General features: G+C 39.0%; 1 protein-coding gene across 9 annotated transcripts; it reads left to right on the forward strand.

The window, feature by feature from the left end:
- ASNS (asparagine synthetase (glutamine-hydrolyzing)) lies at nt 1-23,525 on the forward strand. Of its 9 annotated transcripts, XM_077998057.1 has the most exons (15): nt 1-126; nt 480-800; nt 2,512-2,547; nt 3,152-3,423; nt 7,812-8,049; nt 12,882-13,067; nt 13,327-13,428; nt 13,871-13,998; nt 15,444-15,570; nt 16,817-16,923; nt 17,601-17,701; nt 18,951-19,032; nt 19,129-19,284; nt 19,811-20,020; nt 23,267-23,525. In XM_077998057.1, exons 4-14 carry the CDS (start codon nt 3,175-3,177, stop codon nt 20,018-20,020), a joined length of 1,686 nt encoding a protein of 561 aa, XP_077854183.1. In that variant the 5' UTR covers nt 1-126; nt 480-800; nt 2,512-2,547; nt 3,152-3,174; the 3' UTR covers nt 23,267-23,525. The 9 variants fall into 9 exon arrangements, with proteins under 9 accessions (XP_077854183.1, XP_077854184.1, XP_014989796.3 ...); XM_077998058.1 differs by lacking the exon at nt 2,512-2,547; XM_015134310.3 differs by lacking the exon at nt 480-800.
- Nucleotides 23,526-24,373: the final 848 nt, after the last annotated feature.

Raw genomic sequence — 24,373 nt, forward strand, 5'->3', positions numbered from 1 at the left:
ATGATGAAACTTCCCGCACGCATTACAGGAGCCAGGTCGGTATAAGCGCCCGCAGTCTCGCCGCCCAGCACGCTGTCCGCTGCCCGGCCCCCGCTCACCGTATCTCCTTGACTTGCTTACGCCCAGGTGAGCCGGACCCTGCGCTCCGCGCCGTGCGCCCAGCGCCAGCACACTCCTGGTGTGCCCTGCGGCTGCTCCGGGAGGAGGGGGAGGAGGATGCGTCCTTAAGCCTGGCACCCGGCAGACGCAGTTCGGGGACGCCTGCTGATGCTGCGGCTCCTGCGGTAGAGAGGGCGGGGCGGACGCCTAGCGATTGTTGCGCAACTGGCAGGTAGCGGAAGGACCTCTCTGTCCTGGTCCCCTGAGGCATCAAGAGGGAACCACGACCGGGAGGCCGGGCTGCTCCGGAGAGAAGGCAGCGGCGGTCTGAGTCCCTGTAAATGTTACATGTGTACTTTTTTTACTATGTGGCGTCGAAGCCTGTGGACATTTTCGCAGTCCGGGCCCCTGCGGCGGACTGGTCGGAGCGTGCTGGTGGCCAGGGCGCAGTCAGGCGTCGCGTGGTCCTGATCTAGGAAGAAGAGACTCTGGCTTTATTACCGCCTCGGTGTCTGTGCTTTCCCCTTCAACTGCCCCCGTCCTCACCTGGACCCCTCACCTTCCTCCTCCCCTCTCACCCCGCCACCCCTGCCAGTTCCCACCCCTCTCTGTAGACTGCAAGACTTAACAAGTGACTTGCTGAGCAAACCCTGCCGAGAAGAGGTCTGTTTAGGGACACAGGCGGCCAAGTACAGAAAAAGGTAGAAGAACTAGCGTGCCTTTTTTAGTGGATGTCATTTTACAGGGCTGGCTTCAGATGATTGTTATAGCTTTAAATAAAAGGACAGTTTTCTTCTCGGCCGTTGGCCTACATTATTTCTTTACTGTCCATTGCCCTGGGCGCTTGACTAATAATTTAACAGCAGTTTTTTTTTTTAATTTTAAATTATGATTCATAGCATTGCTGTAAGAGTAATTAGAGGTAAAATAGGGCTTGAACTTGTCTGTAGTTGGTTACTTACTGACATCTTAACATAAAAGTAAGGTGAGAGGGTGAAGTTTTAAGTAACGTAAAGTGGAATAGAAATTAAATGCCCTGAAACTGCCATGTCCGGTTCGGTAGGCGCTAGCTACCTGTAGCTGTTGAGCACTTGAAATGCTGGCTAGTCCTAATTGAGGTGTGTTGTGTTAAATACACTGGATTTTGTCGTTGGAGTAGGAAGAACAGTGTAAAATATCTGCTTGATAATTTTTTATATTGATTACATACATGTTAAAATGATACTATTTGGGACATATTGAGTTAAGTATATTTAAAATTAATTTCACCTTTTTCTTTTAATGGGGCTACTAGTATATTTAACATTACATACGTGGCTCACATATTTATTGGACAGCACTGCTCTAGAAGTTTAAGAAGAAATAAGAAAAATATTGAGAACAGGTTGCGGTAGTAGGAACTTTGCCCTTCTATAAGACCGATTCCAATAAAAATAATAGGTTATAGTTTTAATTGGACTTTTCCTACTAGAAAAAATAAGTGTACTTTACATGCCCCTTTGTTCTCCCTCTTTCCCCTCCAGTTTAGAGGTTAGCGTGTATTTATTATAGCAGGATTAATACAGGGATTCACTAAGCGGTGTTAAGAAAACTTAGGTAAATGATTCCCTGATGACCACACTTGATTTTCAAAGCACTTTCCTAACCCATTTTTAACTGGTATAGAGTCAAAGGCAGATGGCTTATTAGTAGTCATCTCATTTAAATCTTACGGAATTTTTCCAGTAAATCTCAAATAATTTGTTGTAGGCTATTTGGGCTATTTCGTCAAGTGCATGGAAGGGACAGCATAGGACATGTGGTACTTCATTTCCAAATTGCTTGAGATGATTTTCATTATAACCATATATTATTTGGTTCTGGTTTTCTGGAAAAGCCAGCTAAACCTTTGGTGCTTTTAGATATAAATGAAATATCACCAAAGGATTGCTCAAAGTGACTTACGCAACTTGAATATATATTTTTTCCTTAGGGTGTTTATCCCAAATTATCTGGGCATTTGCTGCAATTTGCAGTTTTTTTAAAAAAAACACCAAAATAGTTATTTTTCAAGTTAGAGATGTTTTAATAAAAACAGTCATTTTGAGCTGGCAGCAGCCAAATAGCGCTTTATTTCACAGTTGAGAATTGGAAATTGGAAAGTAATTAACATATGTGAGGATGACTTACTTGCTTCCTGGCTTATAGGGATGAGCCAAGTTTTTATTAGGGATGTTGTTGCTGTATATGTCCCACCTGATTTGCTTCCTTACTGAACAATGCAACTTTGAGACAGAAATATTTGAGAACATTTTTGTCACTTGGGACATTTTGATAGTGAACATTTTGTATCTTCTATTAACTTAAAATGTTTTATTTGTTATAAAGCCAGGATATCTGATATCAAATTAAATTGTTTTCTTTTCCCTTTAGATTTTCTTCAATCACATCTGAATAAATCACTTAGAGGTAACCTAGATGTAATATGGTGAAATGCTTAAAAGAGCTGTGTATCTTAGTATTACACTTACAGCAGTATGATTTTCTGTTGTATACATTATATTGTACCTGCAGCTAGTTCAGATAAAGAGAGGGCATTTAACTGTCAAGACAACCTGAGAGGAGACTCTAGTAATCTGGAAAGTCTCTTGGATCTTTGAGGGATTTTGGGATGGAGAGAGTGGGGCTGGGATCTCTGGCTAGGCTGGAGCCAGCCTGGATTTGTATCTATATCTTGGAAGCAAACTTAGAATGCAGAGACAGATGTGGCCTAGATGCTGCCAGCTCTAGCCAACCACTAAATCCTAAGGTGGGAGAGATGCAGGCTTTGACTAGGTGCTAAGCTGCTGTAGCCCATTGAATGTAGAGGTCACTATATTTTCTGAATACCTGTAAGTAAATTAAATCATCCTCTACTCCCGTGTGCCTGCCAACCTAATGGGGAATCGCTATAGAAAAGATGGTTTAAATTTTAGTCTTTGAAGTGGTTTATGCATGTTTCTGGAATCAAGATTTAATGCAGACTGGGATTGGATATTGAATATTTTTGATTTATCTGCTTTTATCTCCATAGAGAGCTTATAGCTTCATTGTGCCATGTGTGGCATTTGGGCCCTGTTTGGCAGTGACGACTGCCTTTCTGTTCAGTGTCTGAGTGCTATGAAGATTGCACACAGAGGGCCAGATGCATTCCGTTTTGAGAATGTCAATGGATACACCAACTGCTGCTTTGGATTTCACCGATTGGCAGTAGTTGATCCGCTGTTTGGAATGCAGCCAATTCGAGTGAAGAAATATCCGTATTTGTGGCTCTGTTACAATGGTGAAATCTACAACTATAAGAAGGTAAGGAGAAAGAAACCAGATGTCTGGATGCGATTAAACTTAAGAGTTTGTTGGTCACGATGATATTACATATTCTGTATCATGCTTTTTACTTTGCAAGGCACTCTATGTTCATTAACTCATTTGCTCTAAGTATGTAAATAGGGAACTGATGAATAAAAAGGTGAGTGAAATGACATGGTCACAAAAGAAGTGATAAAACTGAGAATTACAGTTCAGTTTCTTTGACTCTTAGAATTTTTTTCTCCTTCTCCCCAGCTTTTCATTTTGAAAAAATTTCTAACATATAGAAAAGAACAGAACAGCGAGCACCTAGATTGAATAGTCATTAATGTTTTGCCATATTTGCTTGAGTTTTCTTTTGCACACACACACAAACACACACACACATTTTTGCTGAATCATTTGAGAGTACAGTACAGATATTATGACACTCCTAAATATATAAGCATTTATCTTCTAAGAATAAGGACATTCTTCTACATAACATCAATGCCATTATTAAACCTAAGAGTCCATAATACCACCTAATATCCAGTTTATTCTTAAATGAAATTTCCCTAAGTGTCCCAAGAATTTTTTTTTTTTTGAGACAGAGTCTCACTCTGTCACCCAGGCTGAAGTGCAGTGGCACGATCTCAGCTCACTGCAACCTCTGCCTCCCAGGTTCAAGCAATTCTCCTCCCTCAGCCTCCCAAGTAGCTGGGACTACAGACACCTGCCACCATGCCCAGCTAATTTTTTGTATTTTAGTAAAGACAGGGTTTCACCATGTTGCCCAGGGTGGTCTGGAACTCCTGAGCTCAGGCAATCTGCCCACCTTGGCCACTCAAAGTGTTACCAAGAATATCTTTATAGCTGGTTTTTGTTTGTTTTGAGCTAGATTTCATTCAAGGTTCATGCATTTGGTTGTGATGTTTCTTGGTGTTTTTTGAGACTTCTTGATAGATACCCTGTCATGCATTGATAGAGATTTATATCCTAATCACATTTTGGACATTTTTATCTCTGAACAAAAGCTTTTGTCATTGTTTGTTGCCTGCTCATAGGAACACTCTTAATAACAGTCTTCTCGTTTAAAAAGTTTTAAAATAGTTATTCAGGAGATTCCTTTTACACATTTCTTTATTCCTTTATTAAAGGACCTACTATGCACCAGACATCATTTTTCTAGGTGATTGGAGATGAAATGGTGAAAAGGAAAGGCAAGAATGTACTTTCCTGCTAGTGGGAGGTGGAAGAAGAGAGTATTACAACTTTTTTCTTTCTGAGTCAAATCAGTGTCACATACGTGAGAATGCTAGGTGGTGCTATGGCATTGTCAGCTTGGCTTTCCCCTTAAATGAAATAGGAAACGCCCTGCTTCACTTGAACAGTGTTGTTTCTTTTCATTAAAAAGTTACAAGAAGTTAAATATCTTGAAAATAATTAATTTCTATTCTGAATTAGCCAAATGTTTCATTTGTAAAAGTAGAGAAGTTTGTTCCATAAGCATCGAAGCTTATGTAGTTGGGGCAGCTAGCAAACTGTCTAATGAACAGAATGTGTATTTTAGGCTTATATAAAGTATTCAAAAATCCCCCCCCCCACACACACCTCCTTTTTGGTAAAAATAAAGTTTACCACTACAATGAAATACAGTCAGAGGTGTGCTGGGAGTAGAGGGAGACTGAATGAAAAACAGGAGAAATGGGGTCAAGGCTAGAGCAAAGAGCAGGCCCTTTCCCTGCAGGGGAGTATCAGGGGCCTGCAGCCAAGTCAGATGACAGCATGAGTTCAGGAGGTAAGATTTGAGGGCTTTTATCTAAGATGCAGCATTGGAGTTTGGTTTCAGGGGAGTAGGAAGCAATACATCCATTACCCAAAGGACCCTTCTCCCTTTTAAATAAATTACCTGCAAAGTTTAGGCCAAAGAGGTGGGCAAGGTAGATTTTGGAAGCTGTTGCTTGCTAATATCAGTGAATGCTTTATAGTCACTAACCCTTCAGGCAGTTCAGCCCAGAACAGTCAGCAGAAGACTGTTTCCAGACCCCACCTGCTAGTTACAGATCATCCCTGATAGAGCAGAGAGGGGTGACCAGGTAGTGACTTTACAGTCACTGGAGGCAAAGCCCATTTTTGGACAGTTCAGTGAGGGCTTATAGACAAAAGATTCACAAATGATGGAGTGAGCTGGATGGAGTGTGAAGCGTATTTATGGGTCATGCACATACATGATAGGTTTACTTTTTGAAATTTGAAAGCATGTTTTAAGCTTATCTAGGATTTCCACCTGATTTAAACCTCTTCTTTCTCTAATGTCAGCCAAAAACCTGAGTACAAGGTTCAAAAAGGAATACATCCAGGACTTTTCATCCTCATAGTTTGCCAGTGATGGTGGAGAGTGTCAGAATTGGGGAGTAGCCTAATCAAACCTTCCTATTCTGCGTGCAGTGGCAGACAGTCCCTTTGCTGTTCCTTTGGGGCATGCAGACTAATAAAGCGCCACCATCATTTTGTCTATAAGTAAGGAGTAGCTTTAATGCTACTGCAGTGGTGGAAGCCCTGGGCATTGTCGTCCACCCCTGGGGACCAGCAACTTTGTTTTGGATCATGTATCTGTTATTGTGAGGTAGCCATTTATTTTTCATGGAATGGTGCCAAATGATGTTTGTCCCTTTGCTTTACATTTTTCTAGCTAGAACTTTGAAGCTGAACTGGAGGAACTTCTTAGCCAATACTATCTTCTCAAACCAAAAATTTTTAGGTGCAGAAGACATGTTTTTTAGTGTCATGGCAACCAGGCAACCTGTTATCTTAACTTACATTTAGAGGTTGAGCATCCCTAATCTGAAAATCTGAAATTTGAAATGCTCCAAAATCTGAAACTTTTTGAGCACTGACATGATACTACTGTGCATTTTGATGTCACAGTCAAAATGCAGGTGTAAAACACACAGTTTATTTGGCATGCCCTAGGAAAAAAAGACCTTCTCAGCCCACTTCAGCTGCAGTATAACTTTTCTACACATGCCCAGATTTCCTCGTGCAAGCATGCCCACAAAGGATAATAGAATGGCACATGTGCAAGCTGGACACGCCAATGGCAGGATCCAGGATCCCCACAGATGGGACCTCTGCGCATTACCCATTGTGTATTTTTGCTTATTTTCTGCTCTGTGGTGTTAAGATACTGAAAATGTCAAAAAGACCTGTAGATATTTCTTTGAGCAGCAATGATAAGGAAAAGTAGAAACATAACACAGAAAGTCAAGCTATAGGAGAAATTGGACTGTAGTGTAAAGGTTTAGATTACATGATGAAAATATGTGATAGAGATATTGAAAGGCTAGAGCTACCTGCATTCATAACAGAACAAGAGGTCATGCCAGTCTATAAAATCAAAGAGAGACTTCCAAGACAGAAGCCGTTGTTAATGAGGCAGATGACTCTGGAGAAACACTTAACAAAAGTCATTTGGCCAAGTGCCTCCTCAACCTCAGAGGACCCTCTTCCTAGTTGCTCAGCTGCTTCCGATATTTCTTCTCACCTAAAAAAGGAAAAAAAAAGATACAGTGTACAGTAACCTTTTAATCAAAACACAGCATTGTCGGTGGAGTCTGAAAGCCTGCCATTGTTTGTACAGCTGTTTAACTGCTGATACAGGTATTCTGGTGATACTACTATGCTACTTATTATTTTCTTACTGTATTAATGGTAGGTCATATTTTTTACTTACGTATGAATAAGTGTATAAAAATGATTGTTCTTTAGTAGCATATAAATTCAGTCAGGAATGATGGGCAATGATGGCAAACAGCCACAGATTTTCCACATGGTAGCTGAGATAGTGATACCTTTGCTTTCTGATGGTTCCATGTACACAAACTTTGTTTCATGCACAGAAGTATTTGAAATATTATCTAAAATTACCTGTAGGCTATGTGTATAAGATATATGAAACATAAATGAATTTCATGTTTAGACTTGAGTCTCATCCCCAAGATATCTCACATATATGCAAATATTCCAAAATCCAAAACACAACACTTCTGGTTCCAAACATTTCAGATAAGGGAGACTCAATCTGAATATATATGTATTACATACATAGTATGTATACAATATGCATTTTCATCCCTTCATAGGTTACTATTCTGGCACATTCCCATTATATTCTCTTTCTCAGACTGCAACTAAAATTTTCATGGGTTCAGCTTTATGTTGAACAAAATTTGCAGATTATGAGTTGAAGCAAACCCTAGTTTGATAATGCTGTGATTCTCCTAAATCACCAAAGTGCATGAAAGGATTATAGAGCTCAGAAATACTGAAGCAACTTGGCAATAAGAAATTATTAGTGAATGTACAAGGAATCTAACATTTTGGTTTTGCTATTGCTTCATAAGATGCAACGCCATTTTGAATTTGAATACCAGACCAACGTGGATGGTGAGATAATCCTTCATCTTTATGACAAAGGAGGAATTGAGCAAACAATTTGTATGTTGGATGGTGTGTTTGCATTTGTTTTACTGGATACTGCCAATAAGAAAGTGTTCCTGGGCAGAGATACATATGGAGTCAGACCTTTGTTTAAAGCAATGACAGAAGATGGATTTTTGGCTGTATGTTCAGAAGCTAAAGGTAATAATAAATTTTTCTATAGACGTTCATTATTGTCTTGGTTGTATGTTTGCTTTTAAATTATATTTGAAAATCTCTTAGAGAGCAATCCAGAATTTTACAAGTGACTAATTAAGTTATGAGTCTTTAACCTTTTTTTTAAAAAAAAAACAGAGGAGTTGTACTCTCCTTTTCAGCACTTAAATTCTGTAATACTTGAAGGATGATTCTTTAGTGCAGTCATTTATTTTTTGCTATGCTAATATGCGCTACGTCTAGCTTGATCCTAAGTGCAGTTTTAAGTTTTCCTGTGTCATACTATAATGGTAGGGTTGACTCTGCGATTATTGCACTGTGGTACTTTGCTGCAGTTATAGCACAGCAAATATTAGGATTTCTAAAACAGCTTTATTGATAATTCACATACCATGTAATTCACCCACTTGAAGTATGCAGTTTGGTGGTTTTTAGTGTATTCACAGATGTTGGTAACCAACACTCCAGTCAGTTTTAGAATTGTTTTTCCACCTCAAAAAAAAAAAAAAAAAATCAAATCCTATGCCCTTTAGCTTAGTTTTTGCTGGCAGGATCAACTAGGTTTTTTGTTTTTGTTTTTGTTTTTAGAGATGGGGTCTTGCTCAGTCGCCCAGCCCAGGCTGGAGTGCAGTGGTCTGAACATAGCTTAGTGCAGCCTTGAACTCCTGGGCTCAAGCGATTCTCCCACCTCAGCCTCCCTAGTAGCTAGGAGTATAGGCATGCACCACAACACCCTGCCTCCTGTGCCCTTTAGCTTTGAATTCCATCTCTCCATATCCATTATCTGCACCCCCGCAGTTGTAGCCCCGGCAATCACCAGTCTTTCTGCCTCTGGATTCCCTATTCTGTATGTTTCATATGAATGGGATTATATATCATATGGGCTTTTGTGACTGGATTCTTTCACTTGGCATAGTGCTTTCAAGATTTGTCTATGCCGTAACATGTATCAGTACTTACTTTTTATGGCCAAATGATACTCCATTACATGGATACACTGCATTTTGTTTATCCCCTTGTCAGTTGATGGACATTTAGGACATTGTTTACCCCTTTTGGCTATTACAAATAATGCTGCTATAAACATTGGTATACAAGATTTTGTGTAGACATTTCTCTTGGGTGTATATCTAGGAGTAGAATTGCTGGCACACATGATAACTATGTTCAGTTGAAGAACTACCAGATTATTTTTTGAAATGGCTGCATTATTTTTTATTCCCTCCAGCAGTGTATTAAAATTTCAGTTTCTCCACATCTTCACAAACATTTACTGTGCGACTTTTTAATTCTAGCCATCCTAGGGTATGTGAAGTGGTATTTCACTGTGATTTTGATTTGTATTTTCCTGTTGACAGTGATGTCCAGCATCTTATCTTATGCTTATTGGCCATTTGTGTATCTTCTTTGGAGAAATATTTGTTCAGATCCTTTGCCATTTTTTTTCCTGCTAGGGATCATTTTATTTGAAAAACATAATAGACTTTTTTTTTTTTGAGCAGTTTTATAAAAAATTGAGAGGAAAATGTAGAGAGTTCACATATGCTCCCCCTCCAGTGCCCCCGCCCAGTTTTCCCAACTCTTAACATCTTGCGTTACTGTGCTACATTTATTAGATTTGATGAACTGATACTTATATATTAACTGAAGTTCATAGTTTATGTAAGGGTTCACTCTTTGTGTTTTATAGATTTTTGGATTTGACAAATGTTTAATGCCATGTACCCACCATTACAGTATTATGTAGAACAGTTTCATTGCCCTAAAAAATCTCCTGTGCTCCACTTATTGATTCCTTCCTGTCCTCTTCCTCCTAAATCCCGCCCCAGTCATTACTGATCTTTTTACTTTCTCTTTCACTTTGCCTTTCCCAGAATGTCATATAATAGTTGTAATCATATAGTATGTAGCCTTTTCAGACTGGCTTCTTTCACCTAGCAGTATACATGTAGGGTTCTTCCGTGTTTTTTCATGGCTTGATAGCTCATTTTTTAAATTGCTGAATAATATTCCATTTGTTTGCATGCACTGCAGTTTGTTTATCCGTTCTTGAATTATACATCTCTAATTGGGTTACTTTGTCTTTTTGTTACTGAATTGTAATAGTTTCTTATGTATTCTAGGTAGAAATCCCTTCTGTTCATCAGGGTTGCAGGATACAAGATCAATATACAAAAATCAATGGTGTTTGACACACTTTAACTGAATACTACATACTTAAAATGAGCAATCTGAAAATTAAATTAAGAAAGCAACTTCATTTATAATAGCATCAAAAAGAATAAAATACTTAGAAATAAATTTAAGAAGTGCAAAACTTGTATACTGAAAACTATAAAACATTGTTGAAAGAAATGAGAGAAGATCTAAATAAATGGAAAAGTATCCCATGATCATGAATCGAAGGCTTAACATTATTAAGATGGCAGTCCTCCCTAAACTGATTTACAGATTCAACTTGATCCCTATCAGAATCCCAGATGAGTTCTTTGTAAAATCTACAAGCTGGCTCTGAAATTCATATGGAATTGCAAGGGACTAAGAATAGCCAAAACAATCCTTTGAAAATGAGGAACAAAGTAGGAGAACTCATACTTACTGATTTTAAAACTTACTACAAGACAATGGTAATAAGGACAGTATAATACTGGCAGAAGGATGGATGTATAGATGAGTGGGATAGAATTGAGAGTCAGAAGTGAACACATACATATATAATCAACTTATTTTTGACAAGGGTGCCAAGAGTATTCAGTGGGGAAAGAAGTTCAAAAACTGGCACAGTGGCAACCAGATATGTAAACATATGCAAAACCTGGAGTTGAACCTTTACCCAACATCATATACAAAAACTATGGATACAAAAAAATGCATCAAATGAATCCACTTTTAACTAATCCACATAAATGTAAGGGCTAAAACTATAAAATCCTGAGAAGCAGACATAGAAGTAAGTTGTCATGACCCTGGATTTGGCAAATCTTTCTTAAATATGAGACCAGAAACAATAATACAAATTGATGAATTGGACTTCATCAAAATTAAACAGTTTTGCACGTCTAAAGGACACCATCAAGAAATGAAAAGACAGCCCACAAGTTGGAAGAAAATACTTACAAATCATGTATAGCACTTTTTGATGGTAAACTTGAGGAAGACATTTATTTTTTATTCCTTACCTACACAGTAGTAACATCCTAAAATCTCTCTCCCTGCCTCTTTTTGCCATTCTTTAAATCCTTTGTTACTTAATTTTCAGATTTAATATTGGCCAAAGCAGGGATAATGAGATCAGTCAAAGGGGTACTTAGGACGCTAGTCACAGTGTTTGTGCTGATACCGCAACTGGCTTATTTTCAGGCATTTCTACTGTGATCAGATGGCACAGAGCAAGTATATATATGTATGTCAGTTGCCAGGACTGCTGGGCAAGCCTGGTAAAGAGAACAGCGGGGAAAAGCAGCCTCCTACTGCCCTGGGCCTTCTTTGAGCCTGATGATCACTTGATATGGAACTAGAATCACATCCAGTTTACCCTCTGAAATTCCTTGATTGTTGTTTTCTGTATCCTTGACACTGTCCTTTTCCAGACCAAATTATCTCATCTGGAATACTGCAATAGTTTTCCTTTCTCAATGCTTTTAGAATAACCTGTCGAAAAGTCATCTGATTATAGTGCTGCCTGCTTAAAACCTTTTAATTACTCCCCATTCCCTGTCTGGGCTGCGTAGCTCACTTGAGCTCTGCTAGCTGGTGAGGGAATCTGGGTCCTTTTTCTGGTATTTGAATTCAGTGCTACACAGGTTACTGGCTGGGTAGACAGTCTCAAATTGTAAATCACGGGTATTCCATGTAGATAGTCTGTTACAATCTACAATAAAACATTGATGTTTGTGTCAAAGATCATGGTGTTGTGAGGTTGGGTACTGTCTGTGACAATTTATGGAGGAAATTTAAGTTATATGGTTTTATTCACATATAGTGTATAACAACTAGTTAAGGGATAGATGTCATCATATCTGACTTTAAAGTAGCTAAGAGTGGATCATTGTACTTGTTAAAGGTCTGGGAACCATGGCTATTTTCTTTTTCTTTTTTTTTTGAGATGGAGTCTCCCTCTGTCGCCCAGGCTGGAGTACAGTGGCCGGATCTCAGCTCACTGCAAGCTCCGCCTTCCGGGTTTCCGCCATTCTCCTGCCTCAGCCTCCGAGTAGCTGGGACTATAGGCGCCCGCCACCGCGCCCGGCTAGTTTTTTTGTATTTTTTAGTAACACGGGGTTTCACCGTGTTAGCCAGGATGGTCTCGATCTCCTGACCTCGTGATCCACCCGTCTCGGTCTCCCAAAGTGCTGGGATTACAGGCTTGAGCCACCACGCCCCGCCGGCTATTTTCTGAAAATAACTCAGTGACGACAAATGACTACCAGACTATCATAACATTAGGACTCTAGTTCATCCCTTTGCTTCATAAGTATGTCTTTTCCTTTTGTATATATTTGCTTTGGTATAGAAAATAGATTTTCTTGATTAGAAATCTAAGAAGAAGAAATTGAACACTGGAGGTTTTTCTATTTCTTTGAATTACTAAAAGTTAGTGTAATTTGGCAGTATATCCCTATGCCATTATGATCTCTCCAGTAAGTAGACGGTAGGGCTTAGGAAAATAGGAATTTATTTTTCCTATTTTGCTTGTTTAATGGCCATGTGTTTGTATTAAAAAGGGAAAATAAATAGGAATGTAGAGGATGTTAACTAATCGTGACAGTTATTGGGAAGAGTTACCTAATTTGAATAAAGGTATCTTTTTGAATTTGTAGGTCTTGTTACATTGAAACACTCCACGACTCCCTTTTTAAAAGTGGAGCCTTTTCTTCCTGGGCACTATGAAGTTTTGGATTTAAAGCCAAATGGCAAAGTTGCATCTGTGGAAATGGTTAAATATCATCACTGTCGGGATGAACCCCTGCATGCCCTCTATGACAATGTGGACAAACTCTTTCCAGGTAGCAGACACCCATCCACCTATTCCCCATCCTTCTCCAAGGGAAAAAAAATTATAAGTTGTACTCTCCCATCATTTGAATGATTTTAGTTTCAAAACCTATTTCCTATTTTGTTTGGAGGGAACACATTACGATTTGGCACACTCCACCATTGAGTAAATACCATCATGATAGATGTTGATGATTGTGTATTTCGTTTCAATAACTGATCCAGCCCAAGATTTTCTGGAGCTGTTTGGTTTACTTGCTGTGTTTATAGGTTTTGAGATAGAAACTGTGAAGAACAACCTCAGGATCCTTTTTAATAATGCTGTAAAGAAACGTTTGATGACAGACAGAAGGATTGGCTGCCTTTTATCAGGTGAAATCAATTTAAAAACCTAATTATATTTCGTGTGTGTTTAATTGAAATGATTTGTAGTCATCCCTTTTATTTTTACTATAAAATATTTTCTGTATGATTTAATCTTTCCTTCATTATCAGATGGAAACATTTTTTATAAGCTGCATTTAATAGTCATAGTCATACTGCAACTTGAGTTACAGTGTAGCTATGTTATTGGTGTTAAGAGTGAGCCAGTGGATGTTTGGAATTCTGTGTAGTGATTTTTAACCAATTCAAATGCTACTATTATCACAGTTTGTATATTTTTCTCTTACTGAAGTTGATTTCAGCTTATAAAACTTGCGGGTTTTAAATGGTAAAAGTATGATCTTGGTGTTTATCAGGAATATACATCTTCTGTCCCTGTCTTATGCAAGGCACATAACTAGGACACTTCCACTTCCCCTTTTGCATGTAGGGGGCTTGGACTCCAGCTTGGTTGCTGCCACCCTGTTGAAGCAGCTGAAAGAGGCCCAAGTACAGTATCCTCTCCAGACATTTGCAATTGGCATGGAAGACAGCCCCGATTTACTGGCTGCTAGAAAGGTAAGGTACTGTCTCTGTCCCTTGTGTAGTTAGAGTAGACTTATTATTAGAATGGAAATGGAGTCAATAATGGATGATTCTACTTCTGCTGCTGTATTGACTGGGACAATTGTTTTAAATTAAATGTATTAAAATAGAATGAAATGGCTGTTGAATATGCACTGTGTTGTACACTGTCCTCTGTGTACTTTTATCTGTTATGACCCATACAATTCTCACAAAGACCCTATGATGATAATTATGCTCTTTTGAAAATAAAGGTATCTGGGCATGGTGGCCTACACCTGTAATCCCAGCACTTTACGAGGCTGGGGGAGGTAGATTACTTGAGGTCAGGAGTTTGAAACCAGCCTGAGCAACGTAATGAAACTCCATCTCTACAAAAAATGCAAAAATAGCCAGGCTTGGTGGCGCCTGCCTGTAGTCTTAGCCTCTTGGGTGATAGAGCCTGGGTGATAGAGCAAGACCTTGTCTCAAAAAAAAATAAAGTAAGTAAAGGCATAAGTCAGGTGCAGTGGCACACACCTGTAGTCCCAGATACTTGGGAGGCTGTGGTGGGATGTCTGAGCTCAGGAGTTCAAATCTAGGCTGGGCAACATAGCAAGATGCCGTCTTGAAAAATTTTAAAAAAAGGTTTTTTGTTTGTTCATTTGTTTTTTAAAAAAGAATGTAAAGGCATGGTATCGTGGCTAACACTGCAGGCTCTGGAACCTGACTTGTGATTTGAAATCCTGGCTCTACTCATTGATGTAACAAAAATAATAGTGTCTGCTATGGGGAAATTTTAAGGTGAAATGATATAATTCATGTAAAGTAAGTAGGATAGAACTTAACATGTAGTAAGTACTTAATGAGTGTTAGCTGTTATTATTATTTTAAAAAGTACTGTATTTAGAATACTGTGGGCAGAGGGCAGCTTGTCTGTATTCAGTGGGCGGGAGACCTAGTTCCCACTATGGAGAACTTTCATAGCATGGATGAGAAAAAGCTAGAGAGTAGTCTCAATGCAAAGTGATCAATGCCGAGAGAATCAAAATAGCCAAGGAAAGTAGAATGAGGGGTGCGGCCATTCTATATAAAAATAACATCCTGGATATAAAATTAGGCATTTCAGAAGGACCAAAAAAGACCAAGCTTAGTGGGACCATGTTGGAGTAGAGAGAGATGAGGGGGGTTAGGTAAAATAGGGAGGGAGGTGCCAACTGGGAGAATGGCTGAAGCCTTGGCACCAGAGGAGCTGAGGGGAGACGGACTTCCTGGTGGTGGAGTTGAAGCAGGCGAGGAAACAGTGCTGGATGGGGCTTGTATGTGGTGGGCTGTAAAACTATTTTTCTTTTTTTCCCACCATTGTTAATTCATAAAGCTTTGTGAACTCCCGTCCTGTTTGATTTTCAAGGGAAGTTATTTTCTTTAACAAATAAATGGGTATTTCTTTATATAATAAGGTGGCAAATCATATCGGAAGTGAACATTATGAAGTCCTTTTTAACTCTGAGGAAGGCATTCAGGCTCTGGATGAAGTCATATTTTCCTTGGAAACTTACGACATTACAACAGTTCGTGCTTCAGTAGGTAAGGTATTATAATATTATTAAATAAAAAGCTTTTTCTAATACTGAAAAAAAGTAAGGTTTAAAAAATTTATTTCAAGCTGTAGTTTAAAAATGTTATTTAAGGATGAATACAAATTAAATCCCTATGTTACTGATTATTTAAGACCACTTAAGAATTCTCTGAATCTCTTTTGGAGTGAAGGGAACAATAAATACATAGTTCAACCTCCACATTGTTGGTATCACTGCTGGTGTTTCCCCAGGGAGCAGATACATATTTTCTGCCCTCTGCCTCCCATTTCTCTTAGAGTTTCTCGGACTACAGTCTGTATACAGTGAGGCAATAGGTCTATTTGGTAATGCATTTTTGATAAGAAATACTCATTTTAGATATATTTTGGTAAATATTCCATCACACAACTTACCAGTCACTAGCTATCATTGCTCTGTAAACAATATTAATTTTATTTTGTAGATAATATATCTACTGAGATTGGAAGTGTACCCCAAATTAGACTGATCCAATGTTAATGAACCTTTGTATGCTACTGCCTCCCTTGAGAGACTTGCCTTGGAGGGCAAAAATATCTTTGGTATTACGATGGTTTATGGCCCTCCAAAACATCACAATAAATAAGCAGATAGACAGGATAGCTCTGGTATTGGAATTTCATGGGGCTGGGGTGGGGTTAGGAAAATAAGTGTCTATCACCTCAGCTCTCTAGCTGAGGTAATAATAAAAACAAGGCTGAGAAGAAACACTGGTTTAGAGGGATGCAGTGCAGGACCAAGGAGGCAAGTTTAATAACTTATATAGTCTCCCTAGCTTTATGTGAAATCTGGTAAATGGGGAGTGGCAGGGGGAAAGTACCTAACAAAATTAACACTAAACCACCAAAATGGCTATTCTTATTTTTGTGTCATAATACCACTATGAAAGGCATGATTTTTAGGTATTTGAGTCATTGTTCAGCTTAGCATAGTTTTGAGGTGAACATTCTTGTTCTAAAAACATTAGAATGTTAAAACCTGTTTTTATAAAATGACAGAATGGTTCTGGGTTATTTTATTTTACAGTAGTGCTTTTGGATTAAGTACATATAAATGGCTTGTAAATACAAGGTCATTATTGTGGAAACTACTGTATACTAATATGAAGTCCAGTATGGTAGTAACGCATTCAATTATTTCCAAAAATCAAATCAAAGGCATTTTTTGTGGAAGGTTATGTTGACATTAAAGTTAATTTCTCTCTCTCATTTAAGGTATGTATTTAATTTCCAAGTATATTCGGAAGAACACAGATAACGTGGTGATCTTCTCTGGAGAAGGATCAGATGAACTTACGCAGGGTTACATATATTTTCACAAGGTAACCACTCTGAAGTGGAGGAATATTCGTGCTATATTAAGAAAACTATGAAATGTTTGACTATTTCTATCATCTTTCAGTATGACAGTAATAGCTTTGAGTGTCTCGTGAGGTTACAAAAGGGAACCTGATAATGTTTGCTTTCTATCTCTTGAGGAAGAAAGAAATTTTAATGTGTAAGATGATTTTTATTCTTTAAAACTAGTTACAGCTGGGTATGATGGCTCATGCTTATACCCCCAAGCTACTAAGGAGGCTGAGGTGGGAGGATCACCTGAACCCAGGAGATTGAGGCTGCAGTGAGCTGTGATTGCGCCACTGCACTCCTGCCTGGTTGACAGAGCAAGATCCTGTCTCTTAAAAAAAAAAAAAAAAAAAAAATGCCAAAAATAAATAAATAAAACTAGTTAAGCTTGAGAATCACCTTTCTGCCATTTCTTAGCATCCTGTGGAATTATGACTGTTGCCCAGTGTGTTCATTTTATTCTAATATTAGCAGTTTGGTAGGAAGGAAGGCATGTTTTGTAAAGCACTGCTTACCTCTGTTCAGTTATTTACTCCCTTCCCTAAATTTGTTTAACTTTTTGTCTTATCCAACTTTAGGATTGGAGAGGGAGAAAGAAAAACTGCTTTGTGTGCCAAAAGCAAAACTCTTGGTGTTTTTGTTTGTGAAATAGGCTCCTTCTCCTGAAGAAGCCGAGGAGGAGAGTGAGAGGCTTCTGAGGGAACTCTATTTGTTTGATGTCCTCCGCGCAGATCGAACTACTGCTGCCCACGGGTAATACTTTTAAAGGCTACTGTAAAACAAAAACAAACACCAAAAAAAAGGAAAACCAAACCAAAACAAAAAAAAGCTCAATACCCTGAAAAAATAAAAATCAACAGCTGGTTGGCTATATGTTGCATATAGTTGGCTATATGTTACAAAGTGTGACTTTTATAGAGAAAATGAAGCTGTTTCTTCACTTTGTCCCAAAAGAATTAGGCCACATTTCAAAGTGTTGTTGTGGTATATGGAGAGAAGTCGTCTTCCATAGGTTGTTTGAGTTGGAGTTTTCACCTTTAAAAGGTAAGAACATTCTGCTCACATCTGAACAACCAAGATGGAAGAGGGAAGGCTGCTGCAGCAGCTACTGTTAAGTGTTTTAAAGAGAAGTAAAGATTATAAACATCATGTGACAAGTACTGAGTGCCCACCATGCCTATTTGGTGCTGTAGTGACCCTGAGGGGATAGGGTAGTGAAGATGCAAGGGGTTTGATTACATTATAACGAGCCAGGTTTCTTTGGTATCATTTCTGGTTGTCTAGAGTTACGTTGAAGAACTGAAGACTTTTACTGTACAGGATAAACAACTGTCATTAAATGTTTTAGTTGCCTCTGCTGAATCACACCTAGATCAGGATATAATTAAACATGGGTTTAGGGAATGAACTGAATCTGGTTATTATCCTCTCTACTTGTCCTAACTAGAGTCACTAGGCTTCAGGAAACCGGTGATACAGAATTTGATGAAATATAGTGGGACTCTGGTTTAAATTGCATATTGTATGTGAATTGTTAATCAGTGGTAAAAAAAAATACTGTATTGTCATCACAATTGTTAGAAGAGATGGTCTCACCTAGAAAACACTGAGTAAGAAAGGTTCAGGCAAGGTATTTTCTTAATGATTGGGTCACTCATGATTTGTAACTTTTTCTGCTTTTTGAAATATGCATTCAACTATTCCTAGAAGGGAAAGTAAAAGTAATAGTCTCAGTTAGTTTTACTCCCTCGATGACATGGTGTGTGTGTGTATGTGTATATATATATATATATATATATATATATAATTATTTTAAATGAAGATTTTTTTTTTTGGTATTTATTCATTAGTGTAGAGCAGTCATTAGGAGGCTTGTATGTGACTGTATGACCTTAACATTTCTTAGGATCTGGTTGAATTGATGGGAAAACTGAATCAGAACCTAAACTGACAGGCACTAAATACCCATTTTAATTTAGATTTTCTTCTTTTCTCCTTTAAGCCTTGAACTGAGAGTCCCATTTCTAGATCATCGATTTTCTTCCTATTACTTGTCTCTGCCACCAGAAATGAGAACTCCAAAGGTGGGTAAATCAACTCAAGATAAAAACTGTCCATTGCCATCAGATTATGTTTGTAATTTTTAACTGATGCTCCTTTTTTTTTTTTTTTCATATCAGAATGGGATAGAAAAACATCTCCTGAGAGAGACGTTTGAGGAGTCCAATCTGATACCCAAAGAGATTCTCTGGCGACCAAAAGAAGCCTTCAGTGATGGAATAACTTCAGTTAAGAATTCCTGGTTTAAGATTTTACAGGAATACGTTGAACATCAGGTATAATGTCTTTAAAAACGTTTTTAGGAATGCGACAGTTTGGATGCAGAGCTGTCATTGCTGTTCATTCTGTATTTAGTTTGAATGCTTTGTCCCTGTCAGAGAGATTCACAGTCTCTGTAAACACTTATCTCTTTCATAGGAATTACATAAGAATTAAGTAGCATGAAGGATTATAAAGTAGCATCTGGAATTGAAAAAGAGAGGAGACTTACTACTTATCATCACTGATCTTCATTTATCAGATATTTGGGCACCTGCTGGGTGCCAGATCTTGTTAGGCACAAATGACTAAAACAGAGCCACTACGTATTAAAAATATGCATATGAGTGTTCTTTAAAAGGCACTGCAGCTATCCATATTATGAATACTTTAGCATTTTCTAAGTGATGGGTGATTCAAAGGGTCTCATACAATTTACAGTCATGTCTTATCTGAATGTTTTCTGTTTTGTGAGACCAGAGTCAACAAGCATTTCCTGCCATTTTAAAAAACTGTTTTGCTCCTATATGCTTATTCTTACAGGTTGATGATGCAATGATGGCAAATGCAGCCCAGAAATTTCCCTTCAATACTCCTAAAACCAAAGAAGGATATTACTACCGTCAAATCTTTGAACGCCATTACCCAGGCCGGGCTGACTGGCTGAGCCATTACTGGATGCCCAAGTGGATCAATGCCACTGACCCTTCTGCCCGCACACTGACCCACTACAAGTCAGCTGCCAAAGCTTAGGTGGTCTTTATGCTGTAATGTGAAAGCAAATATTTCTTGTTGTTGTATGGGGACTATGGGTAGATAGGGGAACAATGAGAGTCAACTCAGGTTAACTTGGGTGTGAAAAAAATAAAAGTCCTAAATCTAAAACATTGCTATAGTCATTTATGTTCATACAGTCTCTTCATAAGAGGTAACTAAAATTTTTTTGCTGTATCACAGTAAAATGGAGGGTAAGCTAGGAAAAGGGAAAAGGATCTGATGTCTGCAAGAACTCACAGCCCTCTCCTGGCAGATCTGCTTTAGATGACATTTGCGTCTTGTACCCGTATGGCTTCCTTCCAGTCCTTGCCTCATCTTAGGGACGTCATCAAAGGACTACACTATTTTGGTTCTGCCTACATTCCTAACAGCTGCCTAATTAGACTTGAGACTTGAGTCTTCTATAGGAGTTCATGACAGCTGTATTTTGCAAGATAGTAGTTCATTTTTTTCTCTTTTATGTGGAGCCAAAGCCACTTCTGGAGACTTGTCCTAGAGCAGGGGTCAGGCTTTTTAAAAATTTTTTATTTGTTTTTAATAAAGAACCAGATAGTAAATATTTTAGGCTTTGTGTACCTCTTTTGGGACTGTTCAGCTCTGCCATTGTAGTGCAAAAGCAGTTACATAGACAATATGTAAATAAACGAGCATGGGCCGGGCGCGGTGGCTCAAGCCTGTAATCCCAGCACTTTGGGAGGCCGAGACGGGCGGATCACAAGGTCAGGAGATCGAGACCATCCTGGCTAACACAGTGAAACCCCATCTCTACTAAAAAATGCAAAAAAACTAGCCGGGCGAGTTGGCGGGCGCCTGTAGTCCCAGCTACTCAGAGGCTGAGGCAGGAGAATGGTGTAAACCCGGGAGGCGGAGCTTGCAGTGAGCTGAGATCCGGCCACTGCACTCCAGCCCGGGCGACAGAGCGAGACTCCGTCTCAAAAAAAAAAAATAAATACAATAAACGAGCATGGCTATGTTCTATTAAAAGTTACTTATAAAAGCAGATGGTGGGCCAGATATAGCCTGTGGGCCATAGTTTGTTGATTGCTGTCTAGAGGAACAATCAAACTAACTAAGCATTTCTGGTAAAAGTCTAAACCTACTTGAAAGAGAAAGTGTAATAACACATTCAAAGAACAGGTAGAAGATTTTCATTTGAATGCTCATTGATTGTTCAGGGACAACATTTCAAAATACATTATAAAGGTGAATTTAGCTCTTAAAAACTTTTGAAAAGGGAATTGCCTGTGTACAGGTAATACAAGGATGCTTAATGGAGGAAATTAAGCAGAAAATTGTCTGGTAAGTTGGAAGAAGGGTGTATTTTAGGCTAGCTGTAGGCCTTTATGATTAAAGAATATCTCTGAGAAACTGAGGAAATATCATTCATACTAGATGACTTTTTTGTTTGTTTGTTTTGTTCTGTTTTGTTTTAGTCAGTCTTGCTCTGTCACCCAGGCTGGAGTGCAGTGGCGTGATCTCAGCTCACTGTAACCTCCACCTCCTGGGTTCAAGCAATTCTTGTGCCTCAACCTCCCAAGTAGCTGGATTACAGGCAGGTGCCACTGTGTCTGGTCAATTTTTGTATATTTAGTAGAGATGGGGTTTCACCATGTTGGCCAGGCTGGTCTCGAACTTCTGGCCTCAAGTGATCTACCCACGTTGGCCTCCCAAATTGCTGGGACTACAGGTGTCAACCACTGTACCCAGGCCTAGTAGATGACTTTTAATAATAATCTTGTGTTTGTAGGTGCTTAAGTTGCCTAAACCTAGAATGATTTGATTCTAGGCATATTTATTCCTGGTAAAGCCTCAGACAGCCAAGCTAAGTGACATCGAAAATACTTGGGAAACTTCGTTGAGAATGATTACACAATGTACATGACAAGATTAATGTATGACATAAACCCCAAACTGCCAGTTTTCCAGGGAGTGGGGTTTGGCTCTAGATTTTTAACTTTAGTGACTGAGATCTGGCATATTTAGTTACCACCCAGAAGTTTGATAGTAAAGATACTTAGTTAAGCCAATTTCATAGCAGCAAACTATAGGTCAATTATAATGGTAGCACCTTTCTGGATTTCAAACTACACCCAAGGCTTACAGAAGGTTATTGGCACAAAGAATAAAGCTAGCTTTTTCTCTCTTTTGCAATTTAAATTGTAGAAGATTTGAAGAAATGGTGGCCTTTGAGTTGTTGTGCACATGACTTACTAGCTCACTTATTGGCCAAGCCTGTTTTCCTGGATATTGGTAATTTAGTGCCAAGGAGGCACTAATCTACACAGCATCTCTAACAACCAATAGTCCAGTTCTTTTGAACATAAACTAAAAGATTATTAGCTGATGTCATTCTGCCATTTCAGTCTGATGTGAGCACTGTCGTGAATGACCTGCCCTTTAGAGGTTTATTTCACTTTCTCTTAAAATCTGCTAAAAGGTACCATATAGTTTGACAGAATGATACACTTCTATTTAAAAAAAAAAAAAAGTAAAATCCACCTAAAATCTACTTGTAAAGTTTTAACGTTTTCTTGAAGATCTTTTGCTATAAAGGGACAATTGTACATGTGTGGTAGATGATCTTGGTTAACATAAGGCCTGAAAGTTTCTTAAGTCCTTTACAAGGAAAAATATAAAAAGGAATTAATCCTAAGCTTATGATAGCCCAGTCTCCAAAGGATTATACTTTGTGGGAAATTTGCTTGTATTAGACTGTGGTATGAACATCTTGAGGCCACAGAGTCAGAGCATGCTCCTGAATGCCTCCTGTCTTGGAATTGCCTTAGTTTGGTATAGAATCTTTGATAAAGGATCCTTGGAGCAGGTCCCTAGGAAGGGAAAGTCTGGCCACAAAGAAGCAAAGTGGAAGCTGGGCAGGGAGGCAGTTATATGTGGTTCTAGACTGTGTGGTGGAAAAATCAATACCAAGCATGTAATTAGCAGCTTTTCGAAGTACTTTTATTGTGTCAGCTCATTCTAATCTTAGGAAGTGTGGCAGATTTTATTTTCTAAAAGTGGCCATAGCAGTGTTCCTGGTCCCGTGTACTCTTCCAGAGCCTGGCTGCCCCTCTGAAGAAGCAGCCTATTTCTTCTCTCCTTGAGCCTGGGCAAGATTTTGCAATTGCCTTATAGTAGAATACAGTGGAAGTGATGCTGTGTGACTTCTGAAACAAGGTCACAAAAAGTGATGTAGCTTCTGCTTTCTGTCTTTTGATGTATAAGGAAACCCAGGCCACATGGAGAGGCTGCATGTGAGTTTGGGCTGACCGCCCTAGCAAAGGGCTCAGTCGACAGCCAACAACGGCCACCAACTGCCAGCTGTGTCAGGGAGTGAGGCTCCAGATGGTTCCAGCTGCTAATCTTTGAGTCTTCTACCAGGAGCCCACACATGGAAAGGAGAGAGGAGCCATCCCTGCTGCGTGCTCTGTCCAAGTTCTTCATTCACAAATCTGTGAGCATAATAAAAACCTGTTTGACACCATTAAGTTCTGTGGTTTCTTACACAGGCATGGTAACTGAAACAGATAAACACTGTTATCCCCATTTTACACATATTAAATACATTGCTCATTTGGCTAATTAGTAAGTGGTGGAACCTTAAATTAGCCAGGTAGGTTGACTGCAGAGCCTTTGAGTTGTTCTTTTCTAAATATTGTCTTGTAATGTCAGCCTGAAACCATAGTCTGGGTCTCTGGTGTGAGTTGGGAGACTAAGGAAAAGGGCTTTTATTGGGAGCAAGACCCGGGATTGCAGGGAATCTCCCAGGGATTGCACTGAGGCTAATTTTTTTCTGTAATGACATAGGCTAGGTGATACTGAAAAAACAATCCCAAAATTTCAGTGCATTACCACAAAAGGGTTTTTTTTGTTTTCCTCAAACTGTATGTCCACCTTGGCCTATGGAGGGCTCTGCACATTGTTGAGGGGGTTATAAGCACTCTGGAACCCAGGCTGATGGAGGCACAACCTTGACATAATTCCACCATCAGCAAGGCAGGGGATAAAGTGGTGAATTAGTTACTGAAACTTAAAGCTTCCACTCTGAAGTGACACATCACTTTTGTTCACGTTATGTATAAGTCATGTGGCCACACCTAACTTCAAGGGAGCATGTACCAGAAAGGAAAATAAAATATCTGGAGAATAGCACTAGCGACTCCCCAAATCTGCTCTTCAGTAACAAAATATTGAATTCACTCTCCTGTGAAAGAAATATATTCACCCCCTTTGGAGGGTTACAACTGAGGAATTCCACTGTGCAAGGACTCCAAGCCCAGAGTTTAGGATCTTTGGGTGATGTACTTATGTAGAAATCTATTTCAGGGCTGG

The sequence above is a fragment of the Macaca mulatta genome, chromosome 3 (assembly GCF_049350105.2).
Source record: "Macaca mulatta isolate MMU2019108-1 chromosome 3, T2T-MMU8v2.0, whole genome shotgun sequence".
Lineage (NCBI taxonomy): Eukaryota > Metazoa > Chordata > Mammalia > Primates > Cercopithecidae > Macaca > Macaca mulatta.